General features: G+C 38.9%; 1 protein-coding gene across 2 annotated transcripts; it reads right to left on the bottom strand.

The window, feature by feature from the left end:
* Positions 1 to 128: 128 nt before the first annotated feature.
* On the bottom strand, positions 129 to 26,292 carry cdk11b (cyclin-dependent kinase 11B). 2 transcript variants are annotated; one of them, XM_041798761.1, is made up of 20 exons: positions 26,228 to 26,292; positions 23,465 to 23,595; positions 22,876 to 23,015; positions 22,581 to 22,708; positions 22,332 to 22,476; positions 21,839 to 22,026; positions 21,587 to 21,712; positions 21,371 to 21,469; positions 20,993 to 21,124; positions 20,826 to 20,900; positions 20,395 to 20,621; positions 20,182 to 20,272; positions 18,354 to 18,475; positions 17,893 to 17,998; positions 16,197 to 16,318; positions 14,975 to 15,082; positions 10,920 to 11,036; positions 9,706 to 9,854; positions 3,416 to 3,605; positions 129 to 737 (listed from the first exon to the last, which is right to left on the bottom strand). In XM_041798761.1, the coding sequence occupies exons 2-20, from the start codon at positions 23,579 to 23,581 to the stop codon at positions 645 to 647; spliced, it is 2,475 nt and encodes an 824-aa protein (XP_041654695.1). In that variant the 5' UTR covers positions 23,582 to 23,595; positions 26,228 to 26,292; the 3' UTR covers positions 129 to 644. The 2 variants fall into 2 exon arrangements, with proteins under 2 accessions (XP_041654695.1, XP_041654696.1); XM_041798762.1 differs by having other exon boundaries at positions 21,839 to 21,975.
* Positions 26,293 to 26,634: the final 342 nt, after the last annotated feature.

The following is a 26,634-nucleotide window of genomic DNA, read 5'->3' as shown; positions in this document are numbered from 1 at the left end:
TGGGTTCAAGGCTGGATTTTTTTGAAAGCTCAACTTCCTTTAATTTTTTTCTTTTTCTCTGGCAGTGTGCGGTTGTGTTTGCATAGTTTGGACAGAGTTTATAAATACAGAGAAAACAGCAGACAAAACAAAGTTTCAAACTTTATTTCTAGCAAAAACAGTTTCCTCCTGTCATGAGGTGACCTGACAGCCCAAAGTAAATTTCTGACATAATGCTGGATGGAGCGCACGGCCAACGCTGCATCATTATACAGTAGCTCAGGCAGCCAGGAAATACCAACCATTTAGAAAATCTGGTCCTCTCATGAAGTATACACGGGAAATAAAACAAAACAGCTAAACCTCCAACAGATTTATGGTTCTGTACGTCTCCTCCTTAAGAGCTAAAAAAAACATTTAAGATGGTGAATGGCTTCAAAAAAAAAGAGATGAAGCAGGGATGTTGGGGGAAAAGTCTCAAAAATCATCACATTTGTTGCCACTAGTCTCGCTGTGAAACAGTCCTGACTATTCGGTGATAGTTTTTCAGAGAATGATTTGGTTTAACGGTATAAACCAAGGACACTGTCCAGTTCCATAAGTAGTCCCAGAACTCTTTGCTCCTCTTCTCAGTAAGACAGCGAGGCGTCCTGTAGTGTCTGGCCTCAGAACTTGAGGCTGAATCCTGGACCAACTGCAGATGCTCCCTGGTTGCTGGTCGTCAGATGGAAGCCTGTGTCCTTCAGGTCATCGTCGCCCTGCAGAGATAAGGAAACAAAAACAACTCATGGTTACAGACTGCATTTGTTTATTTCATGGAGTTTCACTTCTTATACATTTATTACAGAATAGATCGATACCACAACAACTAAAAAAAAAAAGCCTAAAATAACAGTATGTAAATTTGTGCCAGGGGGCTCGAATCAAACAATAACAAGAGATTATGTAACAGAATTGTAGGAGCAATCCCCTGCTGCTCCACCTCCACCCCACCATGAAAGGAATAAGTTCCTCATTCTAAAGAATTTAACTATGTTTTTTTTTTTTTTTAAGTGCACCTACTTAAAGCAATCAATTAAATAACGCAGCTCGCTTCCCTGTCATGAGAATTTATCTGTTCCTGCAAACATAAACGTCTTGGGCAAGTGTTTGCAGACTCAAAAAGTACATTTAAAGTTTGGCTGCACAATAATAGCAGATGCTGGCTAAAAAGTAGCAGTATATTTACAGCCATTACATAACGCCGGTATAAATCAAATATGCCTTAAATATCCGTAAAATATACATGTGCACCATTAGGTTTTGATGGTTGCCTAGGGTGGTACACAATCAAGGAGGTCCATCATGACATCTGAACATTTTGAATAAGGCTCAAACATTTAACTACCAGACTGAATATTTCCCCACTTCTCTCTGAGCTCAACTTGGCTGAACCTTTCTTTGAACAGCAAAGACTTTGTGTTTTTTTGCAACAAAAAATGTGTATTTACAGTGATGGGCAGAACTTTTAGGCATGTTTGAGCCAAAAATTGAGGCGAGTGATGGCGAGTAAGCCCATCTATGCGCACCACTGAGTGGGAAGGAGGATTGACATAACCCTGGTCATGCTTTGGATGAGGGGACCAGGGGCACTGGAAAACAATCTGCTGAAAAATAAACAGCACACCCTTAGGGCAGAGTAGAGGCTGGAGGTGGCATAGGGTACCATCCAGTTGGGTAGTAAGGCTGCTAGGAGTCCCTGGTCATGCTGTAGATGTTCCAAGGGCCTAAAACCGCTAGCAGTCTTTGGGGTATCACCAGGGGGAGAAATGCTGTCGACCTTGACTCTGCCCGCCACCGCCCTCCCCTCTAGCCCCAGGTGCAGTGATGATTCCTTAGCACCCATGCGTTAAATCAATGCACATGACTGTATCTGTATCTGTATCTGTATCGTAATGGATAAAATATCTGCATATTGAAAATAAAAATTCAACATTGTGCATCCCTAGTTTACAATGATGAATATTGGCAGGAAAATATTGCTGACTGAACTGCAGCAATGTCTGTGGTTGTAAAATTAAGCCAATGTCAAGTGAAGAGATGCAGTTCCTTTGGAGTCCACATGAAGTTGGCTGCAGAAGCTCCAGGAGTCACATACACAACCCCTGTTAAAATGCCATTTTTTACAACATAAACAAATATGGTTCAAAAACACACCATATGGGGTTGAATTTTTTAATAACGTGTATTTTTTTCGGTTTTAAGAAGGATGTGGGTTATGCCTGTGTAAGGACAACACTAAAGATTAAAGTTGCCAAAATTGTAACGTTTGAGACTTTTTCGATTCTACATGCTGTAAACAAAACAATAGCCATTACTTTATGTTTTGATAGTCATAAAATACCAAGTGTATGAAGGAAAAACAGATTTGTAAAGAGAGAAGAGAGAAGGCTGCGGTGAGCGATCAAAGGAGAGTAACCAACACTACAGGCAAACAGAGTGGTGACGGAGAAATAAAGACATTATTTTCTGAATGTCTCTCAGCAATAAAGGGTCACAGAGTTGGAAACACAAGACCACCTCTGCAAAGATGTGAAGGAAAGTTCATGATTTTGTCTGATTTATGTAGAAGATGTGCTGATTTCTATCCAATCTGTCTGCTCCATCTGCTGTCACTGCCCCTGAGTGTTAAACTCAAAGTCTTGCAAAGAGTACATGGTAACTTTAGGGTCTGTTAAGGATCAATAGAGAGAAGACAAGACAAACAGCGGTGTCTCCTGGTCCCTATAAGGTTTTCTTTACATCTTGATTTGTGGACTGTTGACTGAGAGCTTCATATCACTGTACAAACACTGACATCTGGTAAATAAACTGAATTAAAATATATAGCAGAATCTCTTCATATATTTCTTCTGGATTGATAATAGTAAAGAAATGCATTATGTTAGAAATAAATTATTCTGAGGTAATTCTCTTTTTTACCTATCATTACTATTAAGACTGTATCTAATTTTGGTACCTTTTCAGTGACTCTTTCAATGGACAGTTTGGGAATTAAAATCACTGAATACACAAGGTTTTAGGCCATTTTTTTTGTCATCAAAGTATTGAAACAGGTATTGAAATATGTTCTAAGGTTTGCGTCACAAGCTTGGCAAGAATAAAAGTGGAATAAACAACCAACCTTACTGTCTTTAAATGATTGAATTTGTTTGTAAGAAAACAAAATCATCCCAAACTTAATTTAAGAATATCAGTATCAGATTTAAGCCTGAGGGTGGGTAGGCCCACTGGTGAAAACATTAGGAGTTTGAAAGTGCTCATCATGGAAAACACGAGGAGGAAATAAGCGGACACAAAGCAGAAGCCTGTACCTCTGTAATCTATTTAACACTGACAGCGTTCAGAAAGCCTGGTAGCCGTATGTAATGGAGAAAGTGGAGTCTAATGTCCTTACCAGCTGACTGTAGCCCAGGCCTCCCTCGGGTGGACGAGGACTGGTGCCTCTCTTCACCCTCTGCTGCTCACTCTTGGCCGGCCAAGTGGGGAACATGGACGGGTCGATGGGCAGTGGTGTCTCGCGGAAGTACTCGTGCTTGAGCGCCTCGTCTGATAAAATCCTCTTACTGGGACAGTAGGTGAGGAATCTGAGGAAGAAAACACAATAGAGTACATATGGAGATGCTTAAACTGAGTGATGTTGCAAAAAAGCAGACATAAAACACAACTTGACTGGGAGGACGGATTTGTATAGTTGGTAAACAAATTAATCAGTAAAATGTGTAAAATTTCATCTGAGGAAAATGAATTTTAAATTATTCAGGTGAACAGTCATCCTGGTTTTCATCTCCCTGACTGAAGATTCAGCCCTGCTATGAGAGTCTGCTTATAATAGTATCTGACAGGATCAACACCACAAAATAGGATATGCCAAATTGTAATAATTGGCCCTCTTAATATGTCTGATGAGAATCCTAAACATGTGAGCTGGGGTTGTGGGCTAAATAATAAACCATCAGCAATAAAAAAAAAAACATTGTCTTTTTTGTATATGTGGATAAGTTACAGATTTACACCAGCTTCAAGACACATGGGACCAATGCTGGTATTAAAAGGAACAATAATGCATTTGTGCTGTCAAAAGTCTTTTTCAAATAAAGAAGTCCCTGAAGTGCTGTTAATGAGGCCTGTCACTCAGCTATGTCCTTTATTTTATTAGCAGCGAACAAAACAACACCCGCAAAGCTGCCACAGTTGGATTTTTCTCGGCATGCTGGCATTTCTGAAGCATGTTTAGTGTGACTTCTAGTGGCATCTAGCGTGTCGTATAACACACTTGATGATCCGAGACGTTGCTTTCTGAGCACCCTTATTGTTTCCCAAGACATCAGAGTTCTGCTGTTTTTCAAATGAGTCAAAAATGCTTAGTAAATCTAGGACCAGGGTTGTCATGATACCAGATTTCTGAATTTTGGCATTATTCCAGTAAATATTGATAGTAATTTCATGTTTTTTACTATAAAATGTAGGCGAACTCCTGCACACAGTTTAAATTGCACAAATACATTGAGATCTTTCTTCCACCCACTGCAGCTTTTTGTTTAAAACATGAAGAACCATTGTTTCATTTTGGTGCTTTCTGATATTATTAATTATAGATAAATGAAGATTTCCTTACACTAAACCACACGGTATTATAATTATTGATAGGTAATGAAGTATGGAAAACTTTGCCAACATATCTGTGCAATTAATGTGCAATCAGTCTGGGTAATATGCCCAAACAATGCTAGACCTGCTCCTTTCTGAGTGAAAACCTCCCATCCATGACCCTAATGAAACTAATAAACTTCTTGTCTAAATTACAAGTGTTGCTGGACCTTCTGTTTTCTTCAAGACTTTATTAATCCTCCATGCACCATGGAAGTTGGTAAAGTTGTGCCAGAAGTACCTACTTCATCTCTACAGTGAAAACTTCCATCAAAATGAAGCAGTTGGGGCTCAGATGGCCTCGTGGTTAAGTGTCCCATGTACACGGACAGCCAGGTTCCAGTCTGACCTGTGGCTCCTTCCCCACGTCTTACCCCCACTCTTTTATCCCCTTCTAAAATAAACATTCTAAAATAAAGTTATAGGTTTATATAAGTCTGCTTGGCTTTCTCCTCTCAACTGGACAAACAAGCCCATCTTGTGACCAGATGTCATAAACTGACATCACTTACGTTACGTGTATTACAACAATGTTAAATGAGCTGAATCTAAAATTTTCGGTCATAATTAACATGTTGTGAGAAGTACAGGCAGACGAACTATAGCTCCTGCTGTCATAGACCAATAGCTTAAGTCAGTAGGAACAACACTGCATCCACATCTGGCAGATTTACTCCTCGCTGGTATCATACCAAAGCAGCAGAGCTCTTCTTTTACACTCCTTTGTCATCTGAGAATAGAAACATATTGTGAATTAGTGGTTCTTACCCAAGGATCCACTACCAACCGACTCAAATCTCTGGTATTTTATTTCAGCCAGATTTATTTAATGAAAGAAATTGCTTTTTGGACCTCAGATAGTACAGAACAAGACAACACACAGACTGAAAAAACACCCTCAAGTTTCTGGAAGAAAATCATGGAAGATTCCTGAAAGTTTCTGAGACAAATTCCAGATAAAATTCCAGAAATTCTCCAGGAAGGTTCACAAAAATGTCTTAATGTTTCCAGTGAAAATTCCTGAAAACCTTCTGGAGAAGACTGCTTAAAAGTTCTGTGGAAAGTCTAAATAAATACTGCTTGAATTTCAAAATGTTCTTGGTTCCTTGAGAAATTTCTTTAGATTTGCAGGAAAAGTCACAGAGAATAGTTTTGGGGAAAAATACACACAGATAACTCCCAAATGCTGAGGGGAAATTACTGCGAGTTTAAAAAAGTCGACAGGGAAAATTCCTCAGAGATTTTAGGTAAGTTCATGATAAAAAAAAAAAAAAAAATTCTAAATCATTCAGAAAAAAATCTGTCAAGCACCTTTTGTTTCCTTTTTGCTATCAAAAAACTTAAACTACAGAAAAATAAAAATAAAAAAATTCATAATTGCAGTGCAACAGCGCTCTTATCAACATGCAGAGCTCTCACTTTTGCAGCTTCTGGAAAAATATGGCTGAGTTTTCTGTTCTTTCAGTCAATAAGATGACAGAAATGTTATTCTAAAACACATGGTTTTGAAGAGTATGAAAAATTTGATAACCTTAGTGTGTTGGACAGAAGGGGAGGGAGAATAAGAAGCCTTATAGGATTGAAAAGGAGCAGTATTTTTGATTTCTAGACCCTGGATTGAAACATAAATCCCCTGCATAGCTCACCTTTTTATTTTTCTAAAATTAAAAATTTCTTACATGGGGAATATGATTCTCCAAAAATGTCTAATATCAAGCTGCAGAACTCAACCTCTAAACTTCTACCCTGGTCTGTCCGAGGTTTTCTAAATAAGCTCTCCCGTGTTGACCTCCTGCTGTCTTAATCTGTAGTTGTGTAAACGCCTCGTGAGTTTTCTGACAGCTGGAAGGTTTCAGCCGCGCTGGGCGGACGCCAACCTTCCACTGAACTGTGATTCCTCCGGCTGCTCGGTGGACATGCGGTTACCATCCTCTGCAGCTGTGAGGCGACGAAGCGGTATGGTTTTGTCATTTACAGGTGTAGGAAAAACATCTCTGTGGGTGGGTAAGGACCTGGGAGAAGAGCTGAAACACTCAGTCTCTGCTCCTTGCAGCTGCTAAACAATGCTGATCTCTGGAATGTGTGTGAAAGAGTAATGAACCCATTACTTGCTTTGTGAAAATGATTTTCCGTATTAAAAGTGCGTTATTTGTAAAACATTTTCCTGTAGTGTGGAGCATCACCATGGTGAGTGTGTGAGAGAGGGAACAAGGAGATGGAACAGGACTGCTGCTGAGGCATGTTGATGAATTACAAGTCCGCTGCCGTTGTCATGTTTTAAGTGGGCTTGCCAGAAATGCACTGCCTGAGCTGGAAAGAGTCACGGACTCTGACAGCGAAGCAATGTGTTCATCCAAGTAAGGCAATTTCCACTGTCATGCTGATTGTTACTGATATCAGTACTTGGTATTTGCCATTCATTGATATTATTTCCATCAATAATAAAATGGAAATAATGTGACGCTGACGTAGATATTATTAAAGACGTATTTTATATTCTTAACCTTTGAGAAAGCCCCAGAAACAATGTCATCAAACAAGAATCAGTAACTTCTGCCATTGATAAGGATACATGGACATGCTTTATCAAGCTATTGGACTATTCTTATGATTCTCTGTCTTAATGGCATAATTATATCAAGAAATATCCAAACATGACCATAGGCAAATCAAAAAAATTGAAAGTGAGGAAAATTCCCAAAAATCTATCCAAATGCATCTCAAGTTTTGTTGTTGTGCTTTCAATGTTATCTTATACCTTTTGCAGTTTTGATGTCTGCATAGATGACACAAATCTATTTGTTATAATGCTATTGTGATTATTAGGAACTGTTTTAGGTGGCTTTAGAGGCAGTTTTAGTATTTTGGAGGCCCCTGACAAAGACCAGTATGAGGCCCTGCTCCATTTATCCAAAAGCAATCATAGAGATTGATCAAACTATTTTGAAGCATCTTCTTTAAAGCCAGAGAACTATGGGATAAACCCAAACCTGAAATTTATAAATGGCAAAAATACCCAACAGTACCTGCTCATCAAATCTGAGAGGAAAATCAGTACTTAAACTCATATCTACTTTAGCATGTCTCCAGACAAAGAATGGCTTTTAAAAGAAAAGAATACCTGCTTACTTATGATGCAATATCTTATCTTCTACAACATATTTTGATTTTTGTAGCCATTTTACAGCATGAATTCATTGTTCAAATATGTTTATATGTTATCTACCCTTGTATATATGCTTGATATGGTCATTTTGGGTCTCTTTGAGGGGCTTGGATCTTTCTATTGGGGTCAGGAACTTTTCTGGATACATTAAATCGAGAACATAAGTCACCCCAGTATAAAAGCCTCAGGCTGTTTTTTGGAATCTCAGGAGGAAAAAGGTTTAGACCGTCCTTCTGCAAAGTCAGCAACATGAAGTTTCTGTGTAACCTGACACACCAAATAGACAAATAGACTCACATTTATCAGGGAAACCTTCATACAAAGGACTTGAGAAGGGCAGTCTCAGAAAGAGACTGGACGAATATTCTGTCTGCCACGTTCTTACAAGCCAATCAGAACGATGAGACTAAATAAGATAGCACACATGCTCAGCCCTGGTAATAATCTGAGCCTGCAAGCTGAAGAAGTTGCTATAGCAGGCCATCAATGGCTGAGCTTGTTGGATAAACCCCATGCCAGGGCTGGTCAGTGGATGTGCAAAAACATCTGTGCAAAGAGAAGCTTTCAGTGTGGCTTTCGCCCATGTTTTAATAAGGAAATGTGGCCAAACACATCTTTTCTGTCATGAAAAGCTTTTAGTTTGTTATTTGCTCTTTATTTAACAAAGAAATGTGGTCCAGCTCTGATAAAACTGCTGCTATATTATGGCTATATCCAAAAGAAATGCTTCACAGGTGGCAGCCATTGCTATCCATGCTTCAAGTACAACTAAACCTCTGCTGTAGCAACAGCCTCGCTCTCACCTCATGACACTGACAGGTCAGACTGGAGCTTTGCAAGATTGATTTGCCTGATGACAGACATGGACAGACATCTGCTTTGCAAGGTTGGCTTCTGTGTAGCTGTGTTGCCCTTTTACTACCATCTGCTTTCTCTGCATGGGGATTGAACATCTACTAGCTACAGTGCAGTAGTTTAGCTGTCAGCCTGCAGTGTTTGTTGTGAGACAGACTCACAGGCCATGACTGGCTATGCCTTCTGCCTATAACTTGTTTTCTGACTCTACAAAGTTTATTAACTTCACATTATATTCCAGGATTTCTTTGAATGCAGAATTGTGATGTAATGAAGGAGAAAAGCAGTTAAAAAGTGGCACCAATTCCAGCCAGTCTTGCCTGTGTCATTATGTATTCCAGCACATTCTGAACAGTGAAGATGCTGCCTACTACACACGGTAAATAAGGTGAATTTGCAATTGAGTTAGGTCTCATTCAACACATTACAGTGACAGCCTCACCCATGTGCGCAGCGTTTTATCATGTATGTACAATTTTTCAGATGGAAAAAAATTTATCAAAAATGTGACTTCACACCAGATTTTACAGTAATATAAATGCCATTATAATGCTATTTTGTTCACTCTTGGCCTCTTATTTACATCCTAAATATGTGTCCTAATTATTGCAAATTATTTAAGCTGTATACCTCAAGTTTGTTGCACATCTATAATAGTTTTATCTTGAGGCCCTTTGGAGCATGAGGCCTCAGACAATTGTCTACTTTTCCTAATGGTAACACTGCCTAAGTGGCTTTAATCCTGCTCCCTGCACTTTATAATGCCTTTTTAAGTTACTTATTTTTAGGTATTTTTCCAATGTTGCCAAGTTTGTATCAAAGTACCAATATCTGCATAAGTGTGTTGGAAACTACTGGCATATTAGATATCAGATGGAAATCTCCTATCAGGAATTACATGACCGTTCACACAGACAGACTACTTAAACGGCCATATTGTTTTTGGTGCAGTAAAGCTGCAGTGCCGTGTTTGTCAAGTGTATCGTGTTGAATAAGACAGCTTAAGGGGATCTTACTTGTTCATGAGGTCAAAGCCTTGGTCTGAGAGAAGCGCCCCAAAGCGCTTTCGCAGGTTGTTGTAGGGATACTCTGTAAAAGTCATCTTCTTCACAGCAGGCAGCTCGCTGTAGCCGGGCCAGATCTTCTCACTGGGTGACCCAAGGTCCTACAAACACATACACAAACACACGATTCAGCAGACAGCATGCTGTTAGTGCAACGAGAGATGGATGTGAGATATAAATGTATTCATCAACCACAGACATCGAGCAGACTTAAGTGCATTTCAATACTGTAATTCATCAGTGGTAAAGACTGTAGGATGACTCGGGAGGCCTAAATGACATCAGCTGTCATGTATAATGCACATCATCTACTTAAAAATCATTCATCCATCTAATGGGGTTTTTCCACAGGCCTAGGTCAGTCCACTTTAGCAGCACTGTGATGACATGCAGAGGATAACCGCACTGAGCAGACAACACAGCCAACCCTCCATGGTCTGCTCGCCACAGCTGAGTCCTCAGAGGCTGAACTAATGCTTGTGTTTGTGCTGCAGACCAGACAGACAGCTCTGTTTTTAAAAGTCTGTGCTCAGCTTTCATTACTTTTATAGTTTCTACCCAAACTTCTGTGGCTCTGAGTTTATATGACTTCTGTGTTCCGGTTTGTACTTGGAGATATCAGCTCTATTTAACTGTATAAGAATCTCTACTTGTTTGTCTCAGACTGAGTTTCTCTGGCTGTGCTAAAGCAGGTCTAAAGAATAAAAAATAAGTTTGAAATATTGCAGCAGCTACAGGATGGAAATCCTATATTTGTATTTTTTGCAGGAAGGAATCATAAATCAGTAGCAGCCTCAGTGAGCTGAAATTAAGAGGCTCTTAAAGTGGTTTGTAACTAAAACACCTTCAACGAGTCATTAAGATAAACAACTTTAATTGCTGCTCTGTCAAAATGGAAAAACATCCAAAGCAGCCAGCATGGCATGGTTCAGCTTCAGCAAAACTACATCCCCAAGTATGGAAAAAACCTTTTATGCTTAATTTCTCAGTTTCATAACTCCTTCAGCAGGCTTAATGCTTTTCAATAGCTCCACCATGTGGTACTGACCAGAACTCCACACCGACCTACTCTGACAGGCAACACTTTAGTAAAGATTTACAGAAGAACTTAATACTTTATGTTGTTGATTTTCTTTATTTTATAAGAGAAAAATGAAGGCATTTACCTTGAAAATCTTGTTAATCTGGTCAATTTCAGATTTTCCAGGGAAAAGGGGTTTCTGGGTGAGGAGCTCGCCAAATATGCAGCCCACTGACCACATGTCCACAGCCGTTGAGTACTCCTGCGGAGAAAAGAACAAACAGTGAAAGTCCGCGGAGGCAGAGAAGACATTTTGACTGGCATGCTTCTTCATCTAAGTCTTAGTTTATGTGAAAGTTGATGGGTGCTGATGACCAGACCTTCCCCAGTCTGACCAGTTTAATCACATACTGTAAAACTCAGAGTTTGTATAGTGGTTTATGGTTTCTTTTCAATACATAATTCATAAAGGCAATGTGCTCAAGATAATAAATGCACCATAGTATTTACAGTAGTGCTGTCAAGTGAATAAAAATAATCCATCTGATTAATTACAGGTTTTCTGAATAATTAATTGCAATTAATCACGTAAACGTAAAATATGAGTAGGACTAGTTTACAGGTAGATTTACTGTATAACACTGTCTGTAATTGGTTGTTTATAAAATGTATGTATACATAATAATCTGTTGCTTTTAAGGCTGTCTGCCTCCTCTTTGTCTCTCTGTTTGTTTATTGGTGTTTCATTACCCTCTCTAAAGTTATGTTGTCATTCATCATGAACAAGAATTCAATACATGTGAGCACGTGCAGGAAGCTTCTCGTTAGTGACATCACAAAATACTGCATCAAATGAACATGCTTTTGAGCGCAATCAGACTTTTTTTATGAGATTTTACAGCAGTAAAGCAGCAAAGGAGTAAACTTTGAACAGGGACGTCTGCACATCAGAAGATGAATTTGTTCATAGTACTTCAGTAGGGCTAAACTATTTGAGCTAATAATCATAATGTGTTTTTTTCCTCCAACATTGTGACTGATTTTAAATACATGATTATTTTTAAAGAAGTAGCGAACACTTTAACATTTTTTTCAGCTGTACACTGAAGTATCTGACTAAACTATGATAAAACACATCAATGCTGGTGTTATTTCCGACATTTGAACCAAACTGATAAAATATCTGCATTTTACAACTTTGAATTAGCTCAAACGGACATTTGCTTTGAGAAATCTTTTCTGAGAAGGCAGGGCTTATGCGATGTAGAAACCTACTACCAGTGGTTTTGTGTATCACAAACTTTATATAGAAGGTAGAATGTTACCGCCTCTAACTGACTTTACCACTCAGAGACCACTCCCATCCTCTCCTACACCTGCACTGCTTTGGCTCCGAGAGCTCCAGCTATAGTAACGCCGGTGCTGGAGCAAATGGCCCAAACAGGTAGTGCTCATGACACCACAGTCCACCACCACAATATAGCCTTATTCAGCGGACTCTGGAGGAGAAAAATCCTCCACCTCAAGAGATTGCTCTGAGGCAGCAGTGCTGGGATTCTGTGTCACTTTCTGGCAAGGGGACGTCACTGTCACTTCCACTACATCTGGAAACCCTGTCCTTTGCCCCTCCCTCCTCTCAGTACCAAACTGCTCACTTTCTGTGCATTTTTTTAAATCTTGAAGTGGGCGGAGTAAACTTTGAGCTGGGGATTCACTTACACTTTAAGTTTCTTGTGTATTTTTAACAAACACAAACTGCAATTTAATCTAAATTTAAATTAAACACCCAGCCCTATACTTCAGAATGTCTCTGTATGCAGCTGAGAGTGCTTATCTCTGTGTCTCTTTGTACTCTGGAGAGACGCACACAATCACAGGCAGAGAGGGGAGAGACAGAGACACTAGGGCTGTCCTTTAATCAATCATGGATGGTGTGTATCTTCTGGATGTTTTTCAAGTTTACAATGCAATGGTGAACAGTTATAGAAAAGATCTGCATATGATGCCAGTGTGATGACTTTACATTATTAAAGGGGCTCTATGTAAGATTTTTGCTTTAAAACTTCCCACTTTTGAGTATATAATGATGCACACTTTATCCAGATGTGAAGAATTAGGCTCTTTATGTCTTCCTTGTTTGCCTGTATAAGCCTGTAGAGTCATTTCTCTGAGAAGAATTCCGGCCGAAATTTCCGCAAAATCTCAACGGAAGTGACGTCGGGTACTACGTAATGCACACACGCTCTTGCTCTGTTTATACCTGGCAACGGCGTGTTGAATGGAGAAGAGAGAAAGAAATGGCGATGGAGAAGGCTAGCTCAGCCCAAACGCCCATACAAACTCCACGAAAACATAAAAAAACTAAGATAGTTTTATCTGCTGAAGCCAGTCAAGCTAAAAGAGAGTGTGACCGAGGCAGGGGGAAATCGAGGATAAATATCGGTGGAGCTTTCAAGAAATGGAGGAAGCTACACTCGGCACTCGGGATAAATACCGATCCAGAGGTGGCCGTCTTTCTGTTGAAAAGGTAAGGCATCACTTTGGACCATGAAAAACAATGTAATGTTTTATGTTGTATAAACCATATGCTACATCACGTTAGCTTGCTTATGAAGATGTTATCCTGGCACTGGACTCAACTTACTGAGTTTGTTTTTTGATACTTAGTTTGTAAAATAACTTCAACACATGTCAGCTATCTGATATCCATGGTTGAGGCACCATTATCAGAACTAAACAATGTTTGCCCTGTTGCTTCTGCTCTAAAATGTGTCCCATTCAATACACATTACACATGTAAAAAGGACAATAAAATTGGTCAATGCTGCACTAAGTAGCGAAATTGTTCATTCATAGAAATGGTCGCAAAAATATCGTCCATTTTTAATCGCCTCATATGAACCAATATTGAATTCTGTGCCGTATCCACACTAGAGGTTCAAATATACTCTTATCATTTTCATTTTAGTTCGTGGAACTTTTAAGCATTATGTAACATTTTGAATATGTTAACTTAGATTAGAGAAAATTATATTAATTGGAACAAATTGAAATAATAAATAGTGGAAAATTAGGTAATTCAGAAAACTAAGGTTTGTCTCAAAGGAAGCCCAGGGTGTGTGAATAATACAACAAAGACAGAAGTTAAGTTTAAGCAAGTGTATTGATAAATAATATTTTTTCCAAATAATAAACACAAACAACTTCAAACAATCAATCAATAATAACGAAGGGAGGCCTTTAAAAAAAATACCAAAAAAATTAAAGTTCTGCTCTTTCTTTAAATCAACCTTAAATCGGTTCAGTTCATTATCTTCCAGAGTTCTTGTTCCTACTCTAACCGTGGTAGTCTTCTTTGGGAAAGGGGGGGGGTTCAGAGTTCCTTGGGTAGCTCGCCAGTCTTATGACGGATCCAATCCAGGGAAAGGAAGGGGTAACAAAAAAAAACCTGACCGCTGAGTCTCTATAATGTTAGAATCGACCGTTTAGTGAAGACAGTGTGTAATTTCTGCTGCCAACCAGCCCTGCTGCCTGCGTGACCGCCAGGTGAGGAGATTGCCAAAGAGGAAGTGACCTTGTGCGCCGGATATTTATGTGTTATGGGACGAGCTCGAATTGGATAATGAGTTACGGATTTGGGGTGTGGTATGAACGGTTTGTAAACAAAATAAACAGTTGAAGGAAATTAGTAAATTAATTTGGGGAAAAAATAAAATAACCAGTTTGTTATGGCGGGCACAAGGTCACTCCTGCAGGCAGGCAGGATGGCACAATCTGTATACATTTAAATTAATTCACTGGGTTACAATTACTTCACTTACCTCCTCTATATACATGATGCCGGTAAATCACTTTGGTCTGCGTGTGTATCAGCTGATAAACCGAAGGCTTGTTCATGAGTAAGGAGTGCGCCGTCGTGAACAAGCAACACAATGTTGTAATAGTTCGCCTAATGGCCGGTGGTGTTGCTACACTGATAGTTTTCTAAATCTTGCATAGAGCCCATTTAAATGTTTAATCTTGCTATTTCTGTGTGATTAATTCATCAAAATGCACACTTTATTTTGACAGCGCTAGTTTATAGTTTTAGATGTAGCATAACTTTCAATGCAAACATCAAATCTGGGACGGGCTGCATGCTAGAGCCTGAGTCATCTAGTTTCTAAAAAGAGCAGAAGAAATGTGAACTTCTATTCCTACCTTGGCTCCAAGCAGCAGCTCTGGTGATCGATACCACAAGGTCACCACCACAGGGGTGTAGGGCTTCAGCGGAGAACCGTACTCTCGGGCCAAACCAAAGTCACCAATCTACAGTTAAAAATATTTTAGTCATATTAAAGCAACAAGGACATTGTTTATGCATAAAACATATTTTCATTCATTTGATTCTTAAAGATATATTTTCAGGATTCTCTTCGGTCTTTTTCTTGAAGATCAAGCATCCCAATACTGTGGTTCTGAAGAGCTGAAGTCAAATTGCCCAGTGTGATTCACATTTTCTAATGGCAGCGTGCATACAATTCAAACTAACAAATGTCAGTGAAAAGCAGGTTTATTTACACGTGGACTCTCTCCTTCAGTTCTGCCAGAGTTCATGCTCTGTTTGACTTCTAGTAATCATGTGTTGTTTGTTTAACTCTGCTTTATAGCAGCTAGCTGTGGAGAAGGTTGTATTTCATCTAAAGGAGGGCTGAAGGATTTGATTCTCGGAGAATCTATACTTCTAAATAAAGTTGGAAAAGAATCTAGTCTAATTTATTTTAACGTTAGAATTCTTGTGTTTCCATTAGATTTTGATACCAACACTGCTTCTGTGCAATTGTATGTGGACACTTGTTAATTTATTGTTAAACACTTTTTTCTTTTTAAAATTATGACTTTAACAATTATGTATAACATTATTTTAACTATTTTAGATTTCCCTGATCATTTAAGACAGGCAAAAGGACTTCTAACAAATACTTTCAGCAAACTAACGTGCATTTACATTCTTCTGATGCTGATTCCTGTATATTTTCTCTTTTCAAATCCCAATGGAAAAATAAACATCTAGTTCATAAGTCAGATGCGTAGGAGAGGAATATGTGCATCACAAATTGTAGGCCAAATCCCACACACTATTTAAATTGCAGAAATACATTTACTAGCAGCTTTTCAGGACTAGACCTTGGTGAGTTAGACAGTGTGGGAGTTTACGCCCTTTTCAAATTAAGAAATTTGATCAGAAATTGGATTGAGGTCAAGTCATAACCCAACTCTGGCACTGGTGGGCAACTACTATTAATATCCAATTGCCCATAAGGTTTCCTGCCTTCTTTAGCATTAAAAAAGGAAAGCATTTCAAGCAATAAATTTAAAGCTTGTATCATTCTCTTTACGGACATAACTCAAGTGGATTAGGTCCACAGACAATCTCAGATACCTTGAGGATCCCTTTATGGCTCAGCAGCAGGTTAGATGTCTTCAGATCCCGATGGAGGATCCAGTTATCGTGGAGATGTCGGACACCTCGAAGGAGCTGAATCATCAAAGTCTTGACTTCACCTGAAGAGGGAAACATTGATGTTGTTCAGCTTTAAAGAGACATTTAAAGCAACACTAATAAATATTGTAAAATCCAGAACATACATCAGAATAGAAGATGTAGTCTGTTTGTTTGTTTGAGTCTCCCACAAGAAAGTAAAGTTTTAACTGTGGTCCTGTGTGATGATGTCCTTTATACTTAGGGCCATCCACACACTACAGGATTTTAAGCCCAAGTTGAGGCAAGATTTGCCTCCCCCTACGATTGTGGGGGCATATCCCGAGTGGTGCCTGACACAAACGATTTTTTGTCTGTGGTGTAAACACGATTATTTTACTGCTCCAAATAGCACTGTATCCTCCCAGAGCCAGAATCTTAAATACTTTTGTTTTGTGATTTTTGCTGCACCTGTAATGCATGCCAGGACAGCCTGTTGTGGAGGGACAGCAAGAGGATATTGACAGACATCCATATTTGTTTGTTTTTCTAAAGTCACAAAATCACGCAAAGTTGCTGGCAGGTCAGCGGGTGTGTGGTCTCCAGTGATCGGACCGTCTGGATGAGTTATCTAGTGTGTGCATTGAAAAAAAAAAATCGTTTGAAATTGTCTTTATGTGTGTGGTCTCCCACTTTTTAAAAATCATTTCAGATTTAACTAGAAAAGCACTCCGAGAGCGCAGACCTCCACCATTTGCCCTATCTCCCAATAGTAAAGAATCATTTAAAAAATTCCTGGATCCAGACGGTGATCCGGATCACCCCCAAAATCTAATCAGTTCTTCCTTGTGCCATTTCCTGAAAATTTCATCAAAATCTGTCTATAACTTTTTGAGTTATGTTGCTAACAAAATAACAAACAAACTAACAAACCTGCTGATTCCATAACCTCCTTGGTGGAGGTAAAAATAGTCTAGTGTGTGCCTGGCCTAAGTCTACAACAGGCAGCTCTTGTGCAGCTGTGTAACTCTTTTTAGTCCCATCTATTTTCACCATGAGGAGTTTGCACTTTTGCTAGCTAAAGGACAGTAGTTGAACTCTCATCCTGTGGTCACAGTTGTGAAGTACAAATCCACAGCCCAAAATCATGATGCACACCTCCACTGGTCACTTGTCTTTTAATGAGGAGTCTGTTCAATCAAACCAGCACTACACAAGGTTTATTTACTGAGCAGTACTCTAGCATTTTCTTTAAATGCAGGATTATAACCTAATGAGGCAGAAAAGCAGATAAAAAGTGGCGCCTAACACCAACCAGCTTGGTCAGCATTGCTATTTATCTCTGCCTGTTTTGAGCAGTGAAGCAGTCACTTACAATTCACAATGAACAGGAGTAAAATTTTAATTGCATCAGGTTGTGTGCATTGTACTGTATGATGGTTGCAGCTGCCCTCACAGTCATGACGGCATGCATCTCAGCATGTTATACTGATACATTGGTTGCACAAGTAGATAGGTCACAGCCAGCTTTCTGGAGGAAAAGCAGGTAATAAAAGCTTAAGCTTACAATTTTTCAAGTATCTGAATCTAACAACGACAGATTTTATCCCATTAAATCACACAAAACCAACCACAACTCAACAGTGTCTCACATTACCTGGCAGGAAGGGTTGCTTCATGGTTTCCATCAGACTCTTCAGGTCGTGTTCTACATAGTTCATCACGATGTAGATCTTGTCCATGTTACTTCCAACAACTATTTCCTGATATAGAAAAACAAAAACAGGTCAGATTTAGCAAGAATGCTTTAGTGTACATCACATGCAGAGAGTTGATAAACTTCACTTTCACTTTGCCCACTAGTTAGATGGCACTAATCTCATGGTTAATGGGAATTAGGAGGAGAAATGTTCATCAATGACCATGGTGAAGACCTAAAAACATCTTTGTAGGAAAAACTAAAAAAGTTTTGTTTTCTGTTGCGAGATGTAACTGGATAAAAAACAAAAGTGGTGGGCTTTCTATTGTGATAATTTCTTACTGACTGTGTGTCTTGGATTGACGTATTATCAAAATAATTGTTAATTGGAGTGTTATTAATCTAGAAAGTTCTCTCACCCTCACTGTGACGATGTTTGGGTGTTGAGCTTTTAGGATTGTGTTGATTTCTCTTAAAGAGGTGATGGGGAAGCCCTCCTTCTCTTTCTCCATCTTCAATCTCTTCAGAGCCACAATTTCATCTGCAAACATGAAACCATTTCATTTTTTCACCAATCAAATAACCCAAGAAGGCAGCATTGTAAGTAGAACATACACACGGACAAAATTGTTAATGAAAGAAAAACCCACAATGGTCACAGAAATAACTTGAATCTGACAAAAGTGATAATAAATAAAAATTCAATGAAAATCAACCAATGAAAATCAGACATTGCTTTTGAACTGTGGTTCAACAGAATTATTTTAAAAAACAATCTTATGAAACAGGCCTGGACAAAAATGATGGTACCCTTAACTTAATATCTTGTTGCACAACCTTTTGAGGCAATCACTGCAATCAAACGATTTCTGTAACTTTCAGTGAGACTTCTGCACCTCTCAGCAGGTATTTTGGCCCACTCCTCATGAGCAAACTGCTCCAGTTGTCTCAGGTTTGAAGGGTGCCTTCTCCAGACGCCATGTTTCAGCTCCTTCCACAGATGTTCAATAGGATTTAGATCAGGGCTCATAGAAGGGCACTTCAGAATAGTCCAATGTTTTGCTCTTAGCCATTCTTGGGTGTTTTTAGCTGTGTGTTTTGGGTCATTATCCTGTTGCAAGACCCATGACCTCCGACTGAGACCAAGCTTTCTGACACTGGGCAGCACATTTCCCTCTAGAATACCTTGATAGTCTTGAGATTTCATTGTACCCTGTACAGATTGAAGACACCCTGTGCCAGATGAAGCAAAGCAGCCCCAGAACACAACAGAGCCTCCTCCATGTTTCACAGTAGGGACAGTGTTCTTTTCTTGGTATGCTTCATTTTTGCATCTGTGAACATAGAGCTGATGTGCCTTGCCAAAAAGTCCCAGTTTTGTCTCGTCTGTCCATAGGACATTCTCCCAGAAGCTTTGTGGCTTGTCAACATGCAGTTTGGCAAATTCCAGTCTCGCTTTTTATGATTAGTTTCAACAGTGGTGTCCTCCTTGGTCATCTCCCATGAAGTCCACTTTGGCTCAAACAACGACAGATGGTGCGATCTGACACTGATGTACCTTGACCTTGGAGTTCACCTTTAATGTCTTTGGAGGTTGTTCTGGGCTCTTTTGTTACCATTCGTATTATCCGTCTCTTCAATTTGTCATCAATTTCCCTCCTGCGGCCACGTCCAGGGAGGTTGGCTACAGTCCCGTGGATCTTAAATTTCTGAATAATATGTGCAACTGTAGTCACAGGAACATCAAGTTGCTTGGAGATGGTCTTATAGCCTTTACCTTTGACATGCTTGTCTATAATTTTCTTTCTAATCTCCTGAGACAACTCTCTCCTTTGCTTCCTCTGGTCCATGTTTAGTGTGGTACACACCATGTCACCAAACAGCACAGTGACTACTTGTCACCCTTTAAATAGGCCGACTGACTGATTACAAGTTTGTAGACACCTGTGATGCTAATTAGAGGACACACCTTGGTTGAACATGTCCCTGTGGTCACATTATTTTCAATCTTTTCTAGGGGTACCATCATTTTTGTCCAGGCCTGTTTCATGAGTTTGTTTTTAAAAATAATTCTGTTAAACCACAGTTCAAAAGCAATGTCTGATTTTCATTGGTTAATTTTCATTGAATTTTTATTTATTATCACTTTTGTCAGATTCAAGTTATTTCTGTGACCATTGTGGGTTTTTCTTTCATTAACAGAGGGGTACCAACAATTTTGTCCACATGTGTATTTCTTTCACATACCTGTCTTTTTGTCCTTGGCTCTGTACACAACACCGTAGGTTCCCTCCTCGATTCGGTTCAAGCACTGGAATTCCTCAACACTGCGACAACCCTGACAACAAAATAACACAGGATTAAAACCTCAAATATTGTGCTTACTTATAATAACTACTTCATAAGTTTAAGTTAATTTTGGCCTATCTGTATGAAGCTTTAAATCATATCAGTACTAACTTGTAAAGCAGGCAGGTATTTAGGCAGCTCTTTCTTCAGCTCCACAGGTGAAATAGGAGGTGAGTCTGGGATGTAGTTCTCTTCAGGTGTGGCAGAGCGAGAATGAGTCTGAGACTGTGGTGTGGGGTCATTTTCTCCTGCTTCATCCTCTTCCTCCTCCTCTTCTTCTTCTTCCCCCATGTCTTCACCACTCTCCTCAGAGTCATGATCAAACCGTGACTCTGGCACTATGGGATGAAGAGGAAATCAGAATAGCCATGGGGAGTATTAAAAGGCCAGAAACACTAGAAATATGATTCAGATTCAATTAACACATAAAATAAAACCAGCAGCTTCTTTCTCGAATTGGAGCAACTCGAAAATAAATTTATATCCTATAATTCAATTGCAGTGCATCTGTTTATAAGAGTCAGAGGTGACATGTGGCTCACCTGCAGGGATGTGGTTTCCATTTTCTCTCTCTTCCTCAAAGTCTTCCTCTGACTGCTCATCTTCACTCACGTCCTCTGAAATGCAGAACGCTTCTATGTTATACCTGTGATGATATCAAATTGGACTGAAGACAATGACACAACTCACAACATAAGAGCAGATTTACCTGCACTCTGCTCAGACCGCTCTGATCCTGATACAGACTCCTCCTCTCCTTCCTCCTCTTCACCCTCACTCTGGCTGCTGGACTCCTCTTCATCATCATCTTCTTCCTCTTCATCAGATCCTGACCCCGATGCTAAGGAATATACATAAATTGTAAGACCAAGGGCAAGGGTTGTGATATTGTTTTGGCTCTGATACACTCCTGTAGTGTTTCTGAACAAAATATTGCCTTACTGTACATTAAAGAGCTATAATGATTAACAAAGGGTTTAGGCATCAAATGTTTATTGTTATTTGCAGTCATAGAGTAAAGTCCCTGTTCTTGTATAATGCCCATGTCTGCTGAGAACTTAAAAGTGTGTTTTATATTATCCATTACCCATGGAAGACTCTGCAGAGCTGGTCTTTCTTTCACTGTCACTGATGTCCTGGAGGTCTGTGAGCAGATCTTTGCCTTCCGGTTTCTCCTCCTTTGACACTGGTGGCAAATGACAGAGTGAGTTAAGCTAACATATGCATGATAGCAGTTGTTGCAGGTAAGGACATAATAAACCAAAGAACAATACCTTTATAAAGTGAATTAAAGTAAACTCACTTGCACTTTTCCGTGGTTCACCATGCTCTGATCTGTCACGAGGAACGCGGGGAGGACTTCGGCTGCGGTTACTTTGTTTTGGCTTGTCACCATACTCATCAGGTAGCATCCGATGGTGAGATGGCACTGCAATAAGGAACATCTTTAATTAGACACTACAGCAGTTTATGGTTCACATGGTTTTCAAAGAATCAAATAATACCCCTATCAAACATAGAAACCTCTGACGCTACAAATTCAGCCTTCACTGACCTTCTCGTCGACCACCTCTCTCTTTGCGCCGCTCCTCGGCCCTCCTTTCCCTGTCTTTCAACTCGCGTTGTTCTTTCTGCTGTTCACGCAGCTTACGGTCTCGTTCACGCTGGCGTTCCAGCTGTTCAAGCCGGTCCCTGTGGTCCAAAAAAAACCCAGGAGAGTCCAATTGAGGTCTGTCCAGAGCTCTGTCCAAAAGGTTAATCTTGTCATTGTTTGGGTTGTTAAAGCTTGCATAAAATACACAGTTAGCTTACAGCTACAAGATGCTCTGCTAACTTTACATTAGCATGTATTAATCACTTATTTTTAACAACCCAGTGCAAAAGTTGGGTCTTTCATCTATCCACTTAGCATTGCTTTGATTTGTTTACTAGAGGAAATACATTAAAACATTTGATGAATTTCAACTAAAGGAGTAATCAAAGATTTAATACTTCTAGCGGATTTGAGTCCTTGTAAGATCTGGAGCCTGTCCAGGGTTAGTTCTCACCTCTCTCTACGTGAATGAGCTCTGGCCTGTTCTCTTCTTTTTTGCCTCTCCCAGTCTCGTCTGGCTTTGTCTTCTTCCCACTGCCGTTTTCTGCGATCACTCTCTCGCTCTTTTTCTTTGTCTTTGGGTCGTGCATGTTTCCCTGCTGTTAAAAAATAAGTGGAAGCAGATTTGAGAAAACAATTCAAAACGTGAATTCAGCTGTGAAACACATGTTTCTGTTTATTTTAATAAGCAGTGTTCCCACACCTCCTTCAGCAGAGTGACTCCGACGGCGTCTTTTATCTTTTCTCTTCTCCTCCTTTCTGTGGTGAGATTTGTCTTTTCTTGCTATTTGCTGTGGAGGCTTGATTGCTAGTGATTCGTCTTCATCTCCTCTGCACAAAAGTAAAGAAAACAAAGACTCTGTGAGTCATGAACACTGTTCTGTAAATTATATTTTATCCATAACAGAGACAGATTTATTTTGAAGTTAGACTCTTACACTTCCCTGAACTGACAGTTAACATAAACACTGGTGTTTGTTTCTAAAAATGTCACAAACCTGTCTTCTGTTGAGTCTTCCCGTGTGTACGGGGAATTACGAATTGTTATTTCCATTCTTTGATCCCGTAGTTCTCCTTCCTCCGGAGTATCTCGTTTGGCTTCCCGATCATCCGCCTGTGGAACAGGGCCTTGGGTGAACTGTGTAACACAAGATGAAAAGAACATGTGCGACCAAATTGAGAAAACATGCATGAATTTAATTTCACAAGGTATAAAAAAATAATTGCAAGTGACTGAAAATTTGTAATGCTTTGATCTTCTACTTTGTGGTTAAACACAGTTCTTGGCAAAAGGATATATTCTGACTGCTGTCCAATTTTGCAAGAGCACAAAATAGAGAGAAAGAAATGCAGATATGATGACCTCAAGATCACTTGCAATATGATTTTAAGCCTCACAGTACTTTGCAAAAGGCTGTTTTGTCTAAAATCATCAACTGTTACAAATTTTCCCATTAAATCTTGATCTTAAAACATTCACATCATAACAAGACAAGAGTTATTATTAGCACTTGTTTATTTTACTGCACCAACATGTGAGTGTCATATGATTCACACAAGTCCAACGTTAGGTTTGAGATACTTTACATTTTTCTGGCGTTTGGGGTCTGTTCTCTCTTCTAATTCTCTTCTGCGTTTCTTCTCTTGTAGGATTTCGTCAAGTGTTTTTACTTTCCAGGTGTCCTTTTCGTCCCCCATCAGCATCCACTCTCCACCGCCTGCTCAACAACACACACAAACAAATGACCAGAGTTGGCAGCATGTCACTTGAGTTTTCTCTGATACACCAAATTTGAGGGATTTGGGTTTTTTCCACATGTTTAAACACTAAACTACTTTATTATTCATAGTTTGGAAAAGTACCAACACTATGAAAAACAGCATCTATGTCTAAGCTAGGGGCAAATGCACACATTTAATGACAAGGGTTTTCCAATGCACAACAAAATGTTTGAGCAATTTAGACAGTGCACCAGAGTTTGTCTGCAGTTTTCCAGAATGTTAAACAATATGTTATGCAACATTAGGAGCTAATGGGCCTCTACTGTTGTTGTTGTGCTATTAAAATAGGCTTAACCCTTTAACTCCTGAGCCTCTGAACACGTTCTTATTTGAACTATAAAAGGCACAGAAGATGTCTTGTAAGTGCTTTTACCCATTATTCTAGAGTACTTTAATATCTGGAAGTTGTGGACAATGTACCGCATGTTTAAAAAGAGTTTCTGGGCTCTTTTCTTATTTTAATCATAAAAGGCCCACAAAATGTCCTGTATGTGCTTTTGCACATTTTTTCACAAAACTTAGAACTTTTAATATATGGCAGTTATTTACATATTACTGCATGTTAAGTGTTTTAACAGTTTAAAATGAAGAAACACAAAAAACGGGGAAATTTATGCTAGAATCTTAGTGGGAAAAGGGGAAATTACAGAAATAACTGCATGCTGGCTGTAAAGCACAGTTTCTTAGCTTTCAGAAACTGTTTGAATTTTTCCGATAGCACAAACGGTCATGCAATTATGGTCATGTAAAGTGTGCTTCAACAGCGCGTCATCGACGACGCGCTAGGAGTAAAAGGGTTAAACAGTCTGACTTTAAGAAGTGCCATTAGTGTTGCACATTTAATCTAATCGCAATCACAATGTCTGGCTGTGCAATAATATAACTGCATCAACAGCTGCCATTATTTTTGAATTTAGTAGTACTTAAAAGGTATACAAAACTGCCCACAGAAAGCCCTTTAACTTATGGTTCCACTTCTGCACTTTGTAGAAATACCTTTAAAAAAAAAAAGACAAAACTTTAATTTTTGGTAAACATAAAGTTACTTTGATAGCAGTACTGTAAAAACTTTAGGTTTTGTATCTTTAAGCTACTTTAAATCTGTATGTTTTGAGAGCAGAAAAACACATTTCAAAACTATCCTCATTCTCTGCATTTTCCTTAAAAACCAAGCATGTACAATCATGATACCATTTATGTATTATATTGTAATGGAAATCCCAAATCATTATGTAGTTTTTGCTTTCAAAGTCCAAACTGAGATGGGGAAAAAGGATTTTGGATGTTCTGCCCCTTTTGCTTGGAACAATCTGCAGACTGACTTTAAACTGCAAAACCTGGTGACTCTGAGTGTTTTAATATCTTTAATGAAAAGTCTTGAATCCCAATTTTCAATTGTTTCAATTGTTAAACTGTTGTTGTTAGCATCTATTGTGTAGATTATGACTTAAGTGTAGCAGTTGTGGAAACCGTGTACTGCTGCCAGTCTTGGTCAGGTCTCCATTAAAAAGGGATCTCTGATCTTAAAGGGACCAACCTGGCTAAATAAGGGTTAAACGTATAAAATAAATTGTAATATTGTCCAACATAATCGCACATTATTACAAAATCGTGAAGCACTAATCACCACATCAAGGTTCAAAGCCCTGATATCATAACACCACTGTTACAACAAATCAAAGAAGTTTATTTATTTGTACCTTTCACTATCAATATCCCCGACTTGAGGATGTTAAATCGGACCACTTTGACATGTATAACAGCTAAATCTCACGGTATAATTAAGATCCCCAAGATTGGTAAAACAAACACAAGAAGAATAATACACAATTCTTCAGCTTTTAAGTCATAGTTGTCCATCAGCAATCTTTCAAATCGTAAACATTGTGACAATTTGAGGACCGTGTTGTACGACATATTTCATGTTATGTGATGAAGCTGTTACATTACGTGATTTTAAAACATTTTACTGCAAAATGTGTAACCATAACACAAATAACATTGCTTACATTAGACTGATGTTTGACAAATAAGTCCCCGCTTATATACGCACAGGATAAAAATTAGAGAGATTTTTGTCAAATTCTCCTCTTACTTGAGAAAAGCGAATCTTTAAAATATCCTTACATCTAAAAGAAGCAGAACGTTACCGTTACGTTACCGTTACAAGCATCGCATCATTATGCTAACGTTAGCTAGAGGCCAGCTAAGCAAACACAGTGGGATTTCTTGTGTTTAGCTTGCTTCAGAATAAATCAAAGCTGACTGTCCAAAATATCTTAAAGTGCAACTGAATGTGTTCTCACAGTGAGCCCAAACTGCTGTGGGATAACTTGTGATGAGCATGTTAGCTACCTAGCTAACGTTAGCTTTAGAGCTCAAATTAGCATGAATGACCGTTGCTAAACAACGTATGTAGCTAACCAGGTGGCTTTATAAGAAACAGAGGGCACAGCTGGTAGCGCCACACACCAGGAAAGATTTTAGTATGTTTACATGTCTAAATAATAGCGTAATAACGGAGAATTAATGGATAAACAGGAGAGCATGTGAGGCGGCTTAACTAACCTGAAATACGCGCAGCGGTATCCTGCACACCGGAAGTCTCAAACGTGTTAGTAACGTCTGAAAAACTTCCGGTGTGAAACAAATACTTCCCTGAATAATATAATTTTACTTTATGATAATATAATATAATATAATATAATATAATATAATATAATGTGATTTAATTTTATATTTATATAGCAGATGTATGATTTACTATATTAATTTGCCATGTTTCACATTATAAGGTAAATCATAAAGTTTGTGGAGTAACAGGTCATCTCTAGTATAGGACAGATTTGTTCTTTTAAATAAAAAAGGCACATTGGTATCTGCTTAAAAGAATTTGGAAATAAGCATACGGGCAAATTTGGATGTCAGCATATAAAAAATCCTTTAGTGTGCATTTCTATTTTCCAGTTTATGCA

Source organism: Cheilinus undulatus, linkage group 11, assembly GCF_018320785.1.
Source record: "Cheilinus undulatus linkage group 11, ASM1832078v1, whole genome shotgun sequence".
NCBI lineage: Eukaryota > Metazoa > Chordata > Actinopteri > Labriformes > Labridae > Cheilinus > Cheilinus undulatus.
Note: the sequence above shows the minus strand (reverse complement) of the source record. Positions and strands in the feature narration are given on the sequence as shown.

Excerpts from the sequence above, each read along its gene's own strand:
- cdk11b (XM_041798761.1), bottom strand. The coding sequence starts at position 23,581 with ATGCTGATGGGGGACGAAAAGGACACCTGGAAAGTAAAAACACTTGAC. Across the intron at positions 21,470-21,586 it reads TGAACCACGGAAAAGTGCAA|TGTCAAAGGAGGAGAAACCG; the intron begins GTGAGTTTACTT and ends ATTTGCCACCAG. Across the intron at positions 15,083-16,196 it reads GCCATAAAGGGATCCTCAAG|ATTGGTGACTTTGGTTTGGC; the intron begins GTATCTGAGATT and ends TTTTAACTGTAG.